Here is a 15,984-nt window from a genome sequence, read left to right as displayed (position 1 = left end):
ATTATTGGACAAGGGGCCCTGAGAACAAACACTTCATCAGCCCCCAAAGTGCAAGATGAGTTATTTTGTGTCTGATTGTGGTCATTTTCATATTGTAGTAGTCTTGATTGTCTTTGTGTTCGTTTTATGTTCTTGTGTTGGTTTTTTTTTAGCCATTTTTCTATTTGTTTTTATGTGACTAGTTGTACTTGTGTCATGTCTTTGGTTTCTGTCTCCATATTTTTTTTCTCTTTGTGGATGTGTTGCACGTAGTTGTAGATATTTTGTTCCTTTTTGCATTTGTCTTCAATCTCTTTAGACATTTTCTTTATCTATGTTGTTGTTTTGTGTCTCTCCTAAAACACAGTGACTTTAAGAAATGGCTCTGGTAATAGGCGGCCCCTGATCCTTTGGGCCCCTGGACTTATTCTCAGGAGGGCCTGTTAAACTATCAATCAATAAGGAAATAACCGGTTTAAACATGCAACAACATAACATAGTAATTATCTGTAGCAACGCAAAACATAACAGGATCATATTTAAGCTTCTGTAAATCCAGACGTTTAAATCAGTCCATAAAATGCAGTTCAGCTTGCAGTGAAATGTCAGATCATTCAGGGTGAATGTTTCTGCTGCTCCGCTGCAAACACTTCTGATGCTTCTGTTTAAAAATAATATGGAGGGAGCAATAATGCATGCACAGTATAAACCCTGTACATCCTTTTTAGAGCTACAGCAACAGGTCTCCTCAGTTCCCAAAGACTTGCAGAGTGTTGTTGTTTTTAAAGGAGAAGCAGCAGGGAGGTAAACCTGAGCATGTCCCAACTTTTTAAAAACGTTTTTTAAGGCATCAAATTCAAAATGGGCACATTATTTTCCAAAAGCAATGACATTTCTTAGTGTCAACATTTGATATATTGTCTTTGTGCTACTTTTATGTTGCAAATCAACACTTCCTGTTTTTATTTACATTTCACTCAGCCTGCCAAGTTTTTGGAAAGCGGGCTGTGTTTTAAACCAAAAGCCATTATTTTTAATCTGTGTGCCGCCTCTTAATATTTGACTTCTAATCACGTAAAATTATTCACCCTAAATGACATTGATGGCTTATTTTTCCCTCAATGAAAGGTTGATGGGGTGCAGATGGTCTAGTGTACAGTCCTCCAAGTGGGCGGCCCGGGTTCAAATCCAACCTGTGGCTCCTTTCCCGCATGTCATTCCCTACTCCTTCTCCCTGGTTTCCTACTCCATCAACTGTCCAAAAAAAGGCAAAAATATATTTTTAAAAGAAGAAATGATGTCCCAAAATGAGATAAAATAAGACGTGAATTTCTACGTAATATCCTTGCGCATTAACAGATCCCAAAAACTCAAATGCCCTTTTTAAATCGATGTATTTTAAACAAGGATTATGTATTTTGAGCGATAACTCTGGCATGAATTATTTTTTCCAGGTCGTGCAATTACATAAGTCTGCGTCCATGACTGCGGTGTCAGAGTTGAGCTCAGTGTGTGTGTGTGTGTTTTGACGCTGCAGAGAGCACAGAGGAGGAGCCGCTCCGTCAACTGTTGGTCTCTACATCCTAATCTGGATTAGGGACCGGTCCAGTCTGCGGCGGTGGCCAGGAGGCCGTCAATAATCACATTATTCTGCTTTGAGTTGACGCCTCATGAAGAGGGAGCAAATAATACAGCGAGGACACGCGTCGCCAAGTCCCCGACGCGTTTTGAATTAAAGGTAACCTGTCTGTTTTGGATGCAATCTTTTGAAAGGAGTTGTGGATGAATCTCTCTGGTTTTCCGTCAATCTGAGCAAAGTTGGATGAATGATTGTTGGCTGCCTGCGGCTGGTGCAGCACAGCGCACTCTGCAGCATCCAGACGGAGCACTGCAGCCTGACAGAGAGCCTGAAGAGCATTTTCTGCACAAAGCTCCGCCGATTTCACAGGAGCAGCTGGACAAACATGCGAGAATTAGGTGAGCAAACGCCTGCTTTCTGCACCTTCGTAGTTTTAGGACAGAGAATGCTTAAAACGGACCATGTGGTGATGGATTTGGCATCTGCTTAATTCCCCTTCCTACTGTCAAGCATAAAAAAAAGTTTGAATGGCCAATGTTGTTTGGTGCCTGAGTGATAGTCAGCCTCTTTTGGTACAGCAGATATAGTCTTAGGGAAACCTTACTGACACGAAGTAAAGCTCTAGAAACACTGATCAGTCACACAGTCCTGTGCCAAATGTGTCAGGGTCAGACGGTAGTTCGAGGGCAGGACAGAAGCACAGACATGTCCTAAAATGAATGTGCAGCCTCTCTTTGAGAGTGATGCACAGCTACATGGACAGTCACATAATCTCACAGTCTCAACTGGGATTTAAAAAAAAATGATTTCAGGAATAAAGCAAATATTCTGATGACTTTCTATCCCCATGTGGTTGTTTAAAAAGGATAAAGAGGCCAAATGGAGGGCAGAGAGGATTCAATCTCATGGAGACATCATGGATAAAAATGGGATTTTCTGCTGGTCACGTCATTTCTTTCTCTCTTTTTTTAATCCTCGTTGATAAACCCCTTGACTGTACCTGTTCCATCATAAGCAAATGCACAACTTTGGTATTGCTTGCCACAGACAAACAAAAAGTATGTTCTGCACGTAGACAGTAGGACTTGGAGATATGGAACCAAAATCACATCTCGATATTTTAAAACTGGATGGCAACATATGATACATAGCTCAATACTTTGTTGCAAAGAATAACAAACACAAAAAGTCAAATCCTTATGGACTAAATGTCACACAGACATTTTCATTAACAGCCAACTGCACAATGTCAACATGTCAAATAATCTACCTGTTTGTAAAAAAAAAAAATACTATTTGATAGAAATGCTCCTTAAATAAAAACAAGATTAATAAAAAAATGTTCCTTGCCTCTTGCTTGAATTTATTACATTACCAGAAAATACTCAATTCGTGCAGGATTAAAAACATGTTTCCTCCGCCATTATTACAATCTATCAGGGCTCCCAGGTCATATTGAGCCAGTGTGAAAAAGAAACTACAGACAACATAAGATATATCAAAATGTTAACTGTTTTTTGTTTTAAAACTGACTTCTTTCAGTCTGTTGCAAAGTGAAATGCTGAACAATCTTCATCTACTCCAGTTTGTTTTTATCATAGAAGAAGAATACTTTTGAGTTTTTATCCTAGATTGGAACTAAACAAGTCATCTAAAGACGTCACCTCTGACAGAGCGAAACTCATTCTCTCTTGATGTATTTAGGAAAACAATCATCAAACTAACAGATAATGAAATGTAACTTGAGCTGCAGCTCTAAATCGACCTTTCTTCCCATTGAAAAGTCAAAGACTGTTTCTCCCCTGCTTGCCCACACTGGTAACAGAAACATCTTTATTACAGAGCCAGCTATGTGTCATCAAAGACTTCTTACATGTTTCTCCCTCATTAACATGAACTATATTTAGAAGTTGCTCCACCACTGATAATTAAACTGCTGAATCTGTTTCGCTTTCGACCCCCCATGGGATGAACCAAAATCGAGGGTTTGAGGCAGAGTTCCTCCGATAGTTTTTCTTTCTTCCTGCTCCTGCAGAATTTCATCTGTAGTAGTCCTGAGCTGCAAAATCCCTGCTGACTCTGTAGCCCGCGGGGCTGCAATGGTTTCCCTCTCTATGTCAGCAAGAATCGATTCAGATCGACTCAGGAGCAGAAATTGATTGGGGTAATGCAGGGCTGACTGGAGGCGGGGGGGGGGGGGGGGGGGGGGGGGGGCGGGGCAGCACTTTTACTTAATTAAATAAACCTGACAAACAGGCAAGCAGGCTGGTGCTGAAATGTTTATCTTTCTAAATCCGTGTGCAGAGGAGGGAAGAGATAATGGAGGCGCCGACAGGAAAGTGACATTCTTTGACCATTATGGTAACTAAATGTGCAGCCTTGAGGAACTGGTTTCATCTGGTCCAGGTAAGATATTTGTCATATTAAAGACAATTGTTAAACACATCTCATGGGTCTCACTTATGTAAGAGTTCCTGCTGAAGCTTAAACATGTTAAAATTGTGTCCCCTAAAGGACACTAATATTAAGTCATGATGATGCTGTTTCTTTCTGTTGAATTTAGATTGAAACATGAACTGTGTCTGCACCGTGAACATGGAGATTAAACCCGTCCTCCACAGCCTTCATTTGTATTTTAACTTATCGTGGTTTCATGCCTTGTGCCAAATTTTCAAATGCTTAATTCCCCTACAATATTTCAAAGCCAAACAAAAAAGGTTGAAAAAGTCAGACAATTTATGAATGTTTTGCAAAATGTGAGCAAATCTCCCGTCAGGACGTCGGTATGACGTACCACCCTGAACAGCTTTGTCCCAGCAGCCATCAGTGAAATGAACAAGATGTAACGCAGAAGCAATTTTAAGTATATTTATTGATCTCTGCACTTTCTATCTTGTCTTTAGTTTTCTCGTTTTTTCTTACGGCTCATTTCAACCTTGCTTTTACTCACCATGTTTTATTGATCGATGGTATAGTCTTATTTTTACGTTGTTTTTGTTTATTTTTGGGCCTTAGAGGTCGGACAGTGGATAGAGTCAGAAATCAGGGAGAGAGAGAGAGTGGAGAATGACATGCAGGAATGGAGCCACAGGTTGGATTTGAAGCCAGGCCGCCCGCCTGGAAGACCAAAGTCTGGTTGGCAGATAAAGTGCAGAAATTGTGATCACAGATTACAATCCAATCCAGAGAGAGACACACTGATTGCCCATTCATCAGATTGAATTCATCTGCCAAGTGTCTTAGTTTCCTGTCGTAAAAGCCTCTTAAATACAGAGGATCACAGTTAATCCACTATCTGTCTAGGTCGGATCGAGAGGTTGACTCTGTGATTTTGGCTGCATGATACTTGTCAGTGATTTTTGCCTGTAAAAAAAAAAAAAAAGATGTAAAGAGTTTGTTTTGGACGCATGTGACTCCACAAACACTGATATCTAGAGCTAAATAACGGCACATGTTCTCTAGTTTCTCTTGAGTCACAGAGTGAGTTTACGATTGAGGAGTTTTGAATCCCTTAATCATCATCTGGGGAAATCTAGTTTAAGATCTACATGAGTAAAAGTCTCACACATCTACAAGCAAGATAAAATACGCAGAAATAGAAATAAAAACACAACAGAAAGACAAGTGAGGAAGAAAAATGTGTCAAGACACAAACTACCTAAAAGGACATAGGCTCATGATTTTGATCCTTGCCTTTAATGTGGGATTAGCTCTGGAATTAAAGTCTCTGTGTAAACGACTCCTTATGATGATTACAAAAACACTTCATGTAAAATGACAGCGCACACACACATAGAGTGAAACACACTATTTCAATCCCTGTATCCTTCCTTGCAGAGGAATAAGAAAAAGGGACAAAGCGGGAAAGTACAGGGGGGGAGATTAGAAAGAAAGGTGAGGAGGTGAAAGGGCAGAGAAAATTATAAAAAAGGAGAGAAGGGAGCAGCGAGAACTGGAATCTGAAGGTCAGCGCTGCAGAGAAGCAGCAGGGAAGCGAAATGTTAAATGTTGAGCCCTCATTCAAGGTGAAAATGTTGCCATGGGTTTGTTGAAGTAGTTCAATTCACTGATTGAATTTATAGTTTCTATTTGTATTCGTTTTGAAAGGCTTGGTATAGGGCATCTTATTTTTGTTTTTCCAAGGTACCATGGCGGCAGACTCCAGACAATAAATCGAGTGGCTATAAACAAATAAAATCATCATCATAAAAACATCCCACAAGCAGCCCCTTGTGGGCTTTCCTCCTGAATGTTGATTAATCCACTAACAGTACAGTCACAAGATGCTGTTGATAAAATACCCATATATATACTTTCCATTTTTCTCTCCCACTTTCAAGGTTCCAACATGAAGCTAACCTAGGTGGATATTATGAATCTTCAGGTGCAAGTGTCACGCTCCAAGTCTTCTGGAATGGCTGCTCTGTTGGGTTGACCACATTTTTCAAAGTTTCTTCCAGCCAGCATGGAAGAGAGCAAGCTCATCTTCAGCCTGGACCGCCGTGATGAAGGCCCCATCGTGGCCTTTTCCAAAGATAAACCACGGGGCGCGGAGAGCCAACCCAACCTCACTCTGGATATGGAGTTAGATCTGAGCCAAGGCCAACGCGCCCACTCGCCGTTCCTGCGTCACTCCCCCTCATCCCCGGGCTCTCTCGCCGATCTCTCTGGAGAACTTCCCATCTCCAGCACCCTCGTCAAGTCCTCCTCCACTGACCTGGAGCCGAGCGAGAGCGGGTCCGTACGTAGCAAACCTCTGCTCAGCTTGGTCAAATCTCTGAGCACGGAGATTTCCCGCCGGGTCGAGCCAGAGGTCAACCTCTCAAAGTCGGACTCCAAACTGCATTTGCAACCCCGGAAGCAGTTTAGTCATCCTAGAATCCCTGAGGCCAAGCCTGATGCGGGAGGACAGAATGAGGACAACTACTGGGAATCTTCACCTGGCAGCGTGCCTCCTGTGGAACCACGGGGAAGCTCGCTGATTGCAGAGCTGGAGGACACTCGCAGGAAGTTTTCCGAGGCCATGCAGGATCCTCTTAGCATGCTGAGTAAGATCATGGGGGACGAAAGCTCTGGCAGCCCAAAGCATGGAAGGGCAGGAGACTCACAGTCCCAACAAGGCAGCTATGGGAGAGACGGAGGGAGTGACAATGTAGAGCTTAAGTGTCGGAGAAGAACTGAAAGTGTGTGTGACTCGCCCCTGAGACGACTCCAACAGGGCTCGTTAATAAAATCCTCTGGATCCCCAGAACACCATACACACAGCAAAGACAGCACGTTGGAAATTCACACTTATGGGGACGTGATCCAGGTGGTGGAGCTGCAGAACGGATCCAAAGGGACTCATCATAAAGCGTACACCCGGTCCAGAGTCTCATTTCCGGTCCCTCCACTCCCTTTCCACTGGCTCCTCCCCGTGGGTCTTTTAGCTTATGGTTTCTTCGTGTTGCCCCTGCCCTCCTATGTGACAGGTCTGTCTATTGGGATTGTATGTGGCTTCATGTTGGGCCTGGTGGTGGTTTACATGTTTGCCCCTCGACGCTCATCTACCAGAAGAGACAAGAGCTCTCGACTGAGCAAACATCTGAACATGGATCCTCTGAATGGAGAGCTCGCAGATCAAGAGTTCTTAGAGGTAAATACAGAATGTGAAAAGAAACACTGACATGACGACATTTCATCCTTCGACCTTAACGTTTATCAAAACCTTTATTCCACCGTTAGATCCGTACAGTCATAAATGCACACACAGATCCACAAATATGTAAAAAGATCCTCACATTTATTCACAGATGTACCAAAGTGTACTGAACCAAGCGGTCCGATTTGGTTCAGTACACGTTGGTACAGTAAAACCTGATCTTGCTTGCGTTTCCACAGCCAGCCATACCCTTACACTTTACTAAATCACAGCGGCGCAATATAGTGTAGACAGACAGCCAATAAATTAAACAAAGAAGAAGAATGTGACACAAAAAACAAAGTTCAATGATTCTTAGGAAGCTCTTAATCTCCGAGGTGCTACGCGCTGACATAAGTTGCAAACAACAGAAACAGCCTTAAAATCCACAAGATATTTTAACATGGTGCGTTTTGTGTTTGTCCTTTATTACCACTGTTGCACAGGAAGTGACCATTCCTTCAACCAATCAACAGACTGCAGTGTGTCTAGCTTCAACCTTTAGGGTGGGATAATAAGTACCGTTTCCATCGAGCGGTCTGGTTCGGTTCGGTACTGTACGGTTTATTGGCATTTCCACCGTCAGAAGTTGGCAATGGTACCAAAATAAGGGATCCGTACCGTCCTAATTTTTTGTTACCCTTCTTTTGGGGTGCCAAGGGTACCGACCTTAAAGGGTTCCTTGTTTTCTGTGTCCCTGTTCATCTTGAACGTTTAACTTAATAAATAGCTGGCTACACTGTGTTGGGCTGCTATGATATCACACTATTACATAGCCGAGGCGGCTATCTCCATCTGGCTCCTAACTCTAACCCTTACATTTGTGGATCTATAAATGCATTTTTTGAGATCTAAATTTTATTTATTGCAAATAGTTTTGGAACAAATATTAGCTCCATAGATGTGGTACTGATTTTAAAAGATCACTGGTTTAAAAGCATCATGTTTCATTTCCTTTTTTTCCTCCCAAACTTAAGTGCACAGATTTAAGACTGGCCCTTCAATACTATAGGAAAAAAATGGTTGAATACATCAATTTTTTTCATTGGTAAAGCCAATCTACATGTTGCCTTTGCTCCGTGTTCAACAACATATTACTGGCTTGTAAAGTTGGATGTCAACCAATGGCTGTGACTCAATGTTTTTGAGTCATGGTGTGATGCTTTAGAGAGCACTAAAGATACCGTTATGCTTAATGCGTTATGGGTTCATTTTGACTATAAATACTACAGACATATGGAGAGCAGGTTAATATGTACAAAGTTCTCTCAGAGCTCCTCTTGACAGTTATGCTGAGAGATTCAAACTGGTCCTCTGGCTCGATAAATGCCGAGTCAGCAGGTTCAAATAAGTATACGAGGATGGAGCAGTTGGTCACAGCGGGCTCTCCCACAGTGTTAAATGAGACAGATGTATTCTGCAATGTCTCGTGTTTCCCCTCCTGCTGAGCTGCAGTTTGCACCTCTCACTCTGATATTTTATCTGCCTGACTAGAGATTCTGTAAACAGTTTAATACCCTGAAAACCGCCTTAATGCAGCTTTACACATAGTAAATAGTACAGAGTACATTCTAAAGGAATGTGTGATTTATACCCTCTTCTGTCTCCAGGGCTGGATGAATGAAACACACAGCTACGACCCTGAGTCGTTTCACCCGTCCGTGCTCCATTCTGTATTCGTCGCCTTGGAGGGACGCCGGCTACGCCTTGCATACCCGCGCGCCCACATCCCCCGGTGGGCGGCGTTTGACGAGACGTCCCACGAGGCTGCGTTTTTGCGAACACGCACCTACCAGCTGGCGAACTGCAAGGTCAGTGCTTTTGTGGCACAAAAATATTCTCACTTCTCGGTCCCAGGGGGGAGATGACTTTGAGGAAACGAGAGGCGAGATGAACTCTCACCTGAACTCTCATCTCTCTGCACCCATATTGTCATCTAACACGGAGGAGAAAGAGCAGAGAGGTGATGATGTGTTGAATGAATTTGACCCGGCTTCTGTCCCAGGTGTATACTGATGCATTCTCTTCCAAAGGGGTAACAGAATAACCTTAACAGACAGGCTAATTGATGGAGGAGGCTTTTGTTAATGGGGACTCCCAACTATGTAGAAATAAAATAGAAAAAAAAAAGAAAAAAAGTAAATTATCATCTTTCTTTTCCAGGTGTCTCTGTTGCCGCCTGGTTTGGCTCGCAAGAGGGTGTGGAATAAGAAATACCCCATCTGCATCACTCTTGCAGAGGGGGAGGTAGGAGAGGAGAGTGTCATCGAAGGACAGGAGGAAGAAGAAAGGGCAGAAAAACACACTCTTCCTGACCACCAGCTTCCTGTCACCCTGTACCTTTTCGGCCGCACAGGAAGGCAGAAGGAGGAGTGGTTCCAGCACTTTCTGTCGGCCTCCTGGGCTGGAGCCACGAGCGGTGTGAGTGGGGAGGAGAACGCAGGTAAAGGAAAGGTCTGGAGCTCGGTGATTTGGTGCAAATTCAGCAAAAAGAAATAATGTCTGCAGACATTTTGTCGATACTTAATTAGCTCTTTAAAAGTAAAGAGTGTATTCTGTTTATTCTGTAAAGAAGAAAATGTATAGGATTTACCTGATCATAAGGCGGCCCTATGTGGCTAACAACAACAACCCACAAATTGAATAAAGCACATAAAACACCTTAACAAATGCAAGACAAAGGGATTTAATACGACAGGAACATAAATAAATAGTTTCAAAAAAAGTCAACAAAGGATTAAATCGACAAGACAACCCAGAATCTGAGAGGCACAGCAGTCCCAACTCCAAAAGCCTCCCTCCTCCTGAGGTCAGCACTGCAGGGCTTTTAATTACTGAGGCTAATTACTTAGGGCGGTCATGAGGTGCACCTCATTGAGTAACTTCACCTGAGCAGAGCTGAAGACAACAGATGAGGGGAATGCATAAGCAGCCATAACAGGCAAAATCAACAAAATCTTAAAGCTCCTCCCAGCTGCTTTAAATTCAAACAAGGATATGAATAACCAGGTTTCTCTGTGTGCATGTACACACCATATCCAGAATATGATCAATACCAGGATCCCGCTAATAACCGGTATCCTCAAGATACTCATTGCCTAAGCTAATTTGCAATGCCCATCCCTAGATGGGCCTTTAAAATATATAAAAATGACAAATACACAAGCGACCATAAAACTATGTTAAACCAGATACAGGATAGAAAATGTCATTTCATCTATTTCTATTCTGTTTTATTTATCCTCTCACACAGAAGCACTCGTAGGAGGAGACGTTGTAAGAGACAGCACAGAAGAGCTGCACGACTTGCAGGGAGCTTTGAAAACAAGAACACTGCTAGACTACAGCAACTATATGACTCAACTGATCGTAACACAGAGCTGCAACACCATCCCCAGCCCCTGCAACAGCGACAAGGGAAGCCCCACAACGCACAGGAAGGTAAAAAAAACCCAACACTTTTATTTAGCTTTTAGATGCAGTATGGAGGTCTTTTCATTGTGACCAGTTATGAAAGCTTTACCTCTGCTCTATTTACCCTCTGCATGTTGTGCTAATACTCTACATGACTCCCATCGATCAGAGCTGGTCAATATCAGCTGCTGTTTCATTGTTGTGCTTTGTGCTCAGGCCAGCCTTGTGCGGAATGCTGGCTCAGCGAAACACCTCCATGCTTACGTTACTAAATGTCAATGTGCAGAAATGTATGGCATCACCTGTCTGGAAGGATATTAATAGAAAAAGATTGTGATACATCAGCAGTATACCTAATTAAGCTGCTAACTCAGGCTATTTGCGATTGGCAACCCTCGAAGAGAACATCTGTGCTGATGCTTGGAAGCGGCTGATGCAGAATCAGTACAAAAGTCAAGATTCAGTTCTGTCAAACCATAATATTTATTAAAAAAATATCCGTGCAATGCTTTCAAATGTATTTACTGTACCTTTTAAGATTCACAATGAAGAGCCTGGATGTGGAGGTCAAGCAGGAGATGAGCCCAGTGGAGGTTCAGGGACTGGGGGACACTCTGCAGAGGGCCAGCCCACCTGGGTGAACTCCCTGGTGGGACGGATCTTCTGGGACTTTCTCCGCGAGAAGTACTGGACGGATCAGGTGGCGCACAAGATCCAGAAGAAGCTCAGCAAGATCAAGGTGAGACGGGATGAGGACGGTGATTTATCTCACTGTTAGTCAGAAACGTATGTAGTTGGGTCAGGAGATGGTTTTTTTGGATTGATGCTCCTGTTTGTGCTTTATATATTCACATCCATCTGTGTGTTCCCACCATCAGCATCATCATCATAAGTGTCATACAGAGTTATGACATTGCTTTGCAGCAGTGAGCTTACTGCAGGTCACACCTCTGGAAACTGTCACTGGATGACAGGACGGGAACATCAGCACTGGTTTGTGCATAAGGTCAAAGGATGGGACGCCAGGCACAGCAACACTGCAGCTCTGTTTCCTGTGCATGTATGTGTGTGTGTGTGTGTGTGTGTGTGTGTGTGTGTGTGTGTGTGTGTGTGTGTGTGTGTGTGTGTGTATGTGTGTTGGTGTGTGTTGGTGTGTGTGTATGTGTGTTGGTGTGTGTTGGTGTGTGTGTGTGTGTATGTGTGTTGGTGTGTGTTGGTGTGTGTGTGTGTGTGTGTGTGTGTATCTGAGTCTGCTGATAATGCACTCTCTCCAGTTTCTAAGGCAGGAGGAGACAGAGGGGAGTGTAGCACTGATGGCACCACAGCGTCTCATTACTCATTTCCTTCTCCTCTCTTTGACACACACCATAGTTTAACCTCTCCGATCTTGCTTCTCTGTTACACACACACACACACACACACACACACACACACACACACACACACACACACACACACACACACACACACACACACACACACACACACACCTGTCTTTATGTACATTATGTCCTGCATGAACTCAGCGTGTTTACTCACACAAGGTTTGTCTCTTTGTAGTTGCCATATTTCATGAATGATCTGACCCTGGCCGACCTTGACATGGGTACCTGTCTGCCTCAAGTCCTCAGCACCTCCAAACCAACTCTGGACCGCAGAGGTACACCTGTGTGTATTTACACTTGTACATATTTCTTTAGAGAAGTACTCTTTTCTACACATTCCTGCTCTTTTGAGAGTTAGCCATGCTCGTAGTATGGCTCTGTTGTCGGTCAGTCCACTCCTACGGACTGAAATGTAACAACAACATTTTGATGGTAGAGCGCAGCAAAAGTAGACACACTCTCAACTTAAATAGAGGTAGATATACTTGCGTGCAAAAAAAGACTCTGGTAAGTGGAGTTACTGATTCAACTTCTTTACTGAATGTAATGGAAGAAGTACAGGCTCTAAGCGACTGTTTCTGTGGCTTACTGAACAAGTAGAGGAGGGGTTTCTGACACAGATTCACCAACTTCCACAGTGCATGGAGAACAAAAATATCTTAAAGAGCTCCAGAAACACAGATTAAAGAACAACTTTATTAAGACCGGCACATTTCATAATATTAAAAATTACAAGACTACAGGCTGAAATAACTTTAAAACATTATTGTCCTGCAATAATGCAAAATAATTATAATCTGTAATTCTTCAAGTGCATTTGAGCTATAGAGTGAGAAGCCTGTTTTTAAAATATAAGAAGTACTAATAAGAACATATACTAGTGTTGAATTTGAGAGAGAAAGGATAAAAAGCCGTCTGTAAAAAAGAAACTTGCATAAAATACAGATATGTGTCAACTTTATTGAAGCGCAGTAACCCATCATTTGTACTTAAATCCTTCCCATCTCTTAAGGATTGCTGTGACACTTTGGGGACCCCCCCCCCCCCCCCGACGCTTCATCTACTCCCTCCTGTCACAGCTGCTACTTCAGCTTGAGTCTTGTTTTTTTTCTTTTCTTAAATCACTGTAGACAAGGTTTACGCAACAGTCTTAACCGAGTTCTCTTCTCTCAGCCACATTCCTGCAGTCGGCTCAGCCCATGATCCCATTTGTTTCATTAGAGAGTTTGCCGTCTCCGCTTTAAAAGCTCTTCATTGTCTCCTCCCAGGCAGATTAGCAATCCCTTTGACTTGATTTAGCTCAACCGACTATGACATGCCTGAGCTTTCCTACATTTGTCTCATGTGTTTTCTGGAACATCACTGTTCAAATCCTGCTGGAAAGGAGATGTCGATTCAGCCTGCTGACCAAACTCTAGCTTAAGATCAAAGTCCCTTTAAGAAACCTAAAGCAACCTGTCTATCCCCCTCTCTCCTTCCCTTTATCCCCAGGCCTGTGGCTGGAGCTGGAGGTGGTGTACACAGGCTGCCTTCAGATGACCCTGGAGACTAAGATGAACCTGTGTAAGCTGGGTAAAGATGGAGATGACGAGGCACACGGTGTACCAGAGACTCAGCAAGTGGGGTTAGGAGCCGTTTCTGTTTTGTATTCTTTAACAAATGGAAAATCAAGTTTCTTTTACACTCAGTTAGTTTGCATTGAAGGGAACTCCTGATTTGTCTCCAGCTCTAGGCCCAGGCTGTGTACACTGGCCGATAGTGATGAGGAGTCGTCCAGCGCAGGCTCGTCTGATGAAGAGGAGGTCCTTCTGTCTGAGGTGCAGGGGTCTCTGGGAGACAAGAGCCCAGTGGTAACAGCTGAAGGGTAAATAAACATTTTAATTGTAGTTGTCCTCGACGAATACTAAATTAAATTTGGATTCCAGCTCACAAAACTTCACTGCACATGTTTCCCTGAATATGTTCATCTTGTTTATATTATAACATATATATATATATATATATACAATGTATGAACAAGCCACAATCACTTTGCGCTCAGTTTAGACTCATGACATGGTCCACAGTCTCCTGACTATATCTGTGTCCCTGTCCTCCCCGTTAGGCACACTGGTGGCAGCACAGGTAGGAAGTTCTTAAGATTTGTGGACAAAATAGCAAAGTCCAAGTACTTCCAGAAAGCCACAGAGAACGAGTACATCAAGAAGAAGATAGCTGAGGTGTCCAACATGCCGCTGATCCTCAGCGTCGAGGTCCTGGAGCTCTCTGGCACTCTGGCTGTCAACATCCCGCCTCCTCCTACGGACAGGATATGGTACTAAAGTTTCTGTTTTACTCACTTCACACCACACATTTGAAGGTTTAAGTTTTTTCTTTCTCAAGCAGTCTTTCTGTCTCTTCAGGTACAGTTTTCGTGTCCCTCCCAGGTTGGACCTCCATGTGCGTCCCACGCTCGGGGAGAGGGAGGTCACCTTCACGCACGTCACTGAGTGGATCGAGAAGAAACTGCAGTGTGAGTTCCAGGTGAGTCCATCAGTAAAAACATCTCCCTTGCTGCTGAAAACATTAAAACATTGCACAGTATTTCTGTATCCGTATCCAGCCTTACCAATTAGTCCTCGGTCCGCCTGCAGTGACGCCACGTCTCATCCAGCATGGTTCATTTAAATTGTGTTAATGATATAATCATATTAAGCTTGCCCATTTAACTTCAGATGTTCAGTAAGAGGTTATTCAAAATAGAACCTTCAGGGTCTGAGGCCTGACACGAACAGAAAGCGACCGTAGTAGAAGTAGTAGTAGTAGAAGTATATCGCCTCAGAAGTGGACGTTGCTTGCATAACAACTTTAAGGGATTATAAGTGAATATGTCTTGTATTTTAATGTCTTATTTTTGCTCATTGTTGTTCTAATTGCTCTGTTTTCTAACTCTATAAAGCACCATGAGTTCCTCTATGTATACTTGCTTTGCCTTAATACATTCCTTTAACACACATATCATCTGGATTATAATGATTGTTCAATTTTAAATATGCTACTAAATATTCTTTATATGCTGCTTTTTACCTTGTTTCTTCTTTTTATATATTCTATTTCGGCATTTTTCTTTTGTCAAGGACCAAAAACACCTTGAGCTAACCTAAAAAGGAACAAATCCAATTTCTGTTTTTTTTTTTTTTCACCCCTTTGAACAATCAACAGAAAGTGTTTGTCATGCCCAACATGGACGATCTGTATCTGCCCCTGATGACATCTGGCCTCGACAACCCAGCTGCATCCCAACAGTCCTCCATCCACTCCTCTTCGCACCAGTCCTCCATGGAGTCCCAGGAGTACCTGTCGGAGTAGCCACAGATGGAGCAGGTTGTGATGGAAACAGGTGTCGTGCAGCTCTTGCCTTAATCTCTGATGGATTCGGAGGCTGCTGCAGCAGGGTACCCGCTCGCTGGTTTATGTTGCCTGTGCTCAAGGTAACAAGTGCAGGATGGACGCCTCCTGAAGGCAGCACTGCAGAGACCTCGGCGCTGTGAGAGTGGTGCAACAGTGCCCCCTATTGGGAAGATGGTTGAACTGCACCTCCATCAAGTCAGAACGGATTGCACGCTGGTTTTCTAAAGGGGAACTTTTGATTCTGACATGATTGAAGGTGCCAAACTGAAAAACTGAATTTCTTTCCCCTTGTCAAATCATAATGGAGTTGAAGACCTCTCTTTAAAAAGAATGTATCCATCCATCTCCTTTTCTTTTTTTTACTAACCCTGTTAATGGCTGAGAGCCTGAACAAACTGGAAACTTAAAAAAAAAAAAAAAAATCTAATCATTCAAGCTTCCCTTGTGCATGTTATTTCTTAACAGTGTCGATATGCTCATGGACTTATCAGTTAATAAAAACCACGATAAAACTGACTGTCTGTATAATTATTTGATTTTAATAGAGAAACAAATGA

The 15,984-nt window shown here is 42.9% G+C and overlaps 1 protein-coding gene across 2 annotated transcripts; it reads left to right on the top strand.

Moving 5' to 3' along the window:
- The first annotated feature begins 1,490 nt into the window (after positions 1 to 1,490).
- On the top strand, positions 1,491 to 15,941 carry LOC109975111 (testis-expressed protein 2-like). Of its 2 annotated transcripts, none has more exons than XM_065964563.1 (12): positions 1,491 to 1,956; positions 5,899 to 7,193; positions 8,849 to 9,049; positions 9,402 to 9,681; positions 10,495 to 10,679; positions 11,191 to 11,391; positions 12,213 to 12,312; positions 13,529 to 13,661; positions 13,764 to 13,901; positions 14,142 to 14,351; positions 14,440 to 14,560; positions 15,239 to 15,941. In XM_065964563.1, exons 2-12 carry the CDS (start codon positions 6,024 to 6,026, stop codon positions 15,383 to 15,385), a joined length of 2,886 nt encoding a protein of 961 aa, XP_065820635.1. In that variant the 5' UTR covers positions 1,491 to 1,956; positions 5,899 to 6,023; the 3' UTR covers positions 15,386 to 15,941. The 2 variants fall into 2 exon arrangements, with proteins under 2 accessions (XP_065820635.1, XP_020481275.2); XM_020625619.2 differs by having other exon boundaries at positions 1,492 to 1,956; positions 10,492 to 10,679.
- Positions 15,942 to 15,984: the final 43 nt, after the last annotated feature.

Source organism: Labrus bergylta, chromosome 16, assembly GCF_963930695.1.
Source record: "Labrus bergylta chromosome 16, fLabBer1.1, whole genome shotgun sequence".
Taxonomy (NCBI): Eukaryota; Metazoa; Chordata; class Actinopteri; order Labriformes; family Labridae; genus Labrus; species Labrus bergylta.
The sequence above is the reverse complement of the archived record's forward strand: the minus strand, read 5'-3'. Positions and strand labels throughout refer to the sequence as shown.

What these genes read in the sequence shown, in the direction of transcription:
- LOC109975111 (XM_020625619.2), top strand. Translation starts at nt 6,024, where the DNA reads ATGGAAGAGAGCAAGCTCATCTTCAGCCTGGACCGCCGTGATGAAGGC. An exon ending in GCCCCACAACGCACAGGAAG is followed by an intron (nt 10,680 to 11,190) that starts GTAAAAAAAACC and finishes GTACCTTTTAAG; the next exon opens with ATTCACAATGAAGAGCCTGG. An exon ending in CCAGAGACTCAGCAAGTGGG is followed by an intron (nt 13,662 to 13,763) that starts GTTAGGAGCCGT and finishes ATTTGTCTCCAG; the next exon opens with CTCTAGGCCCAGGCTGTGTA.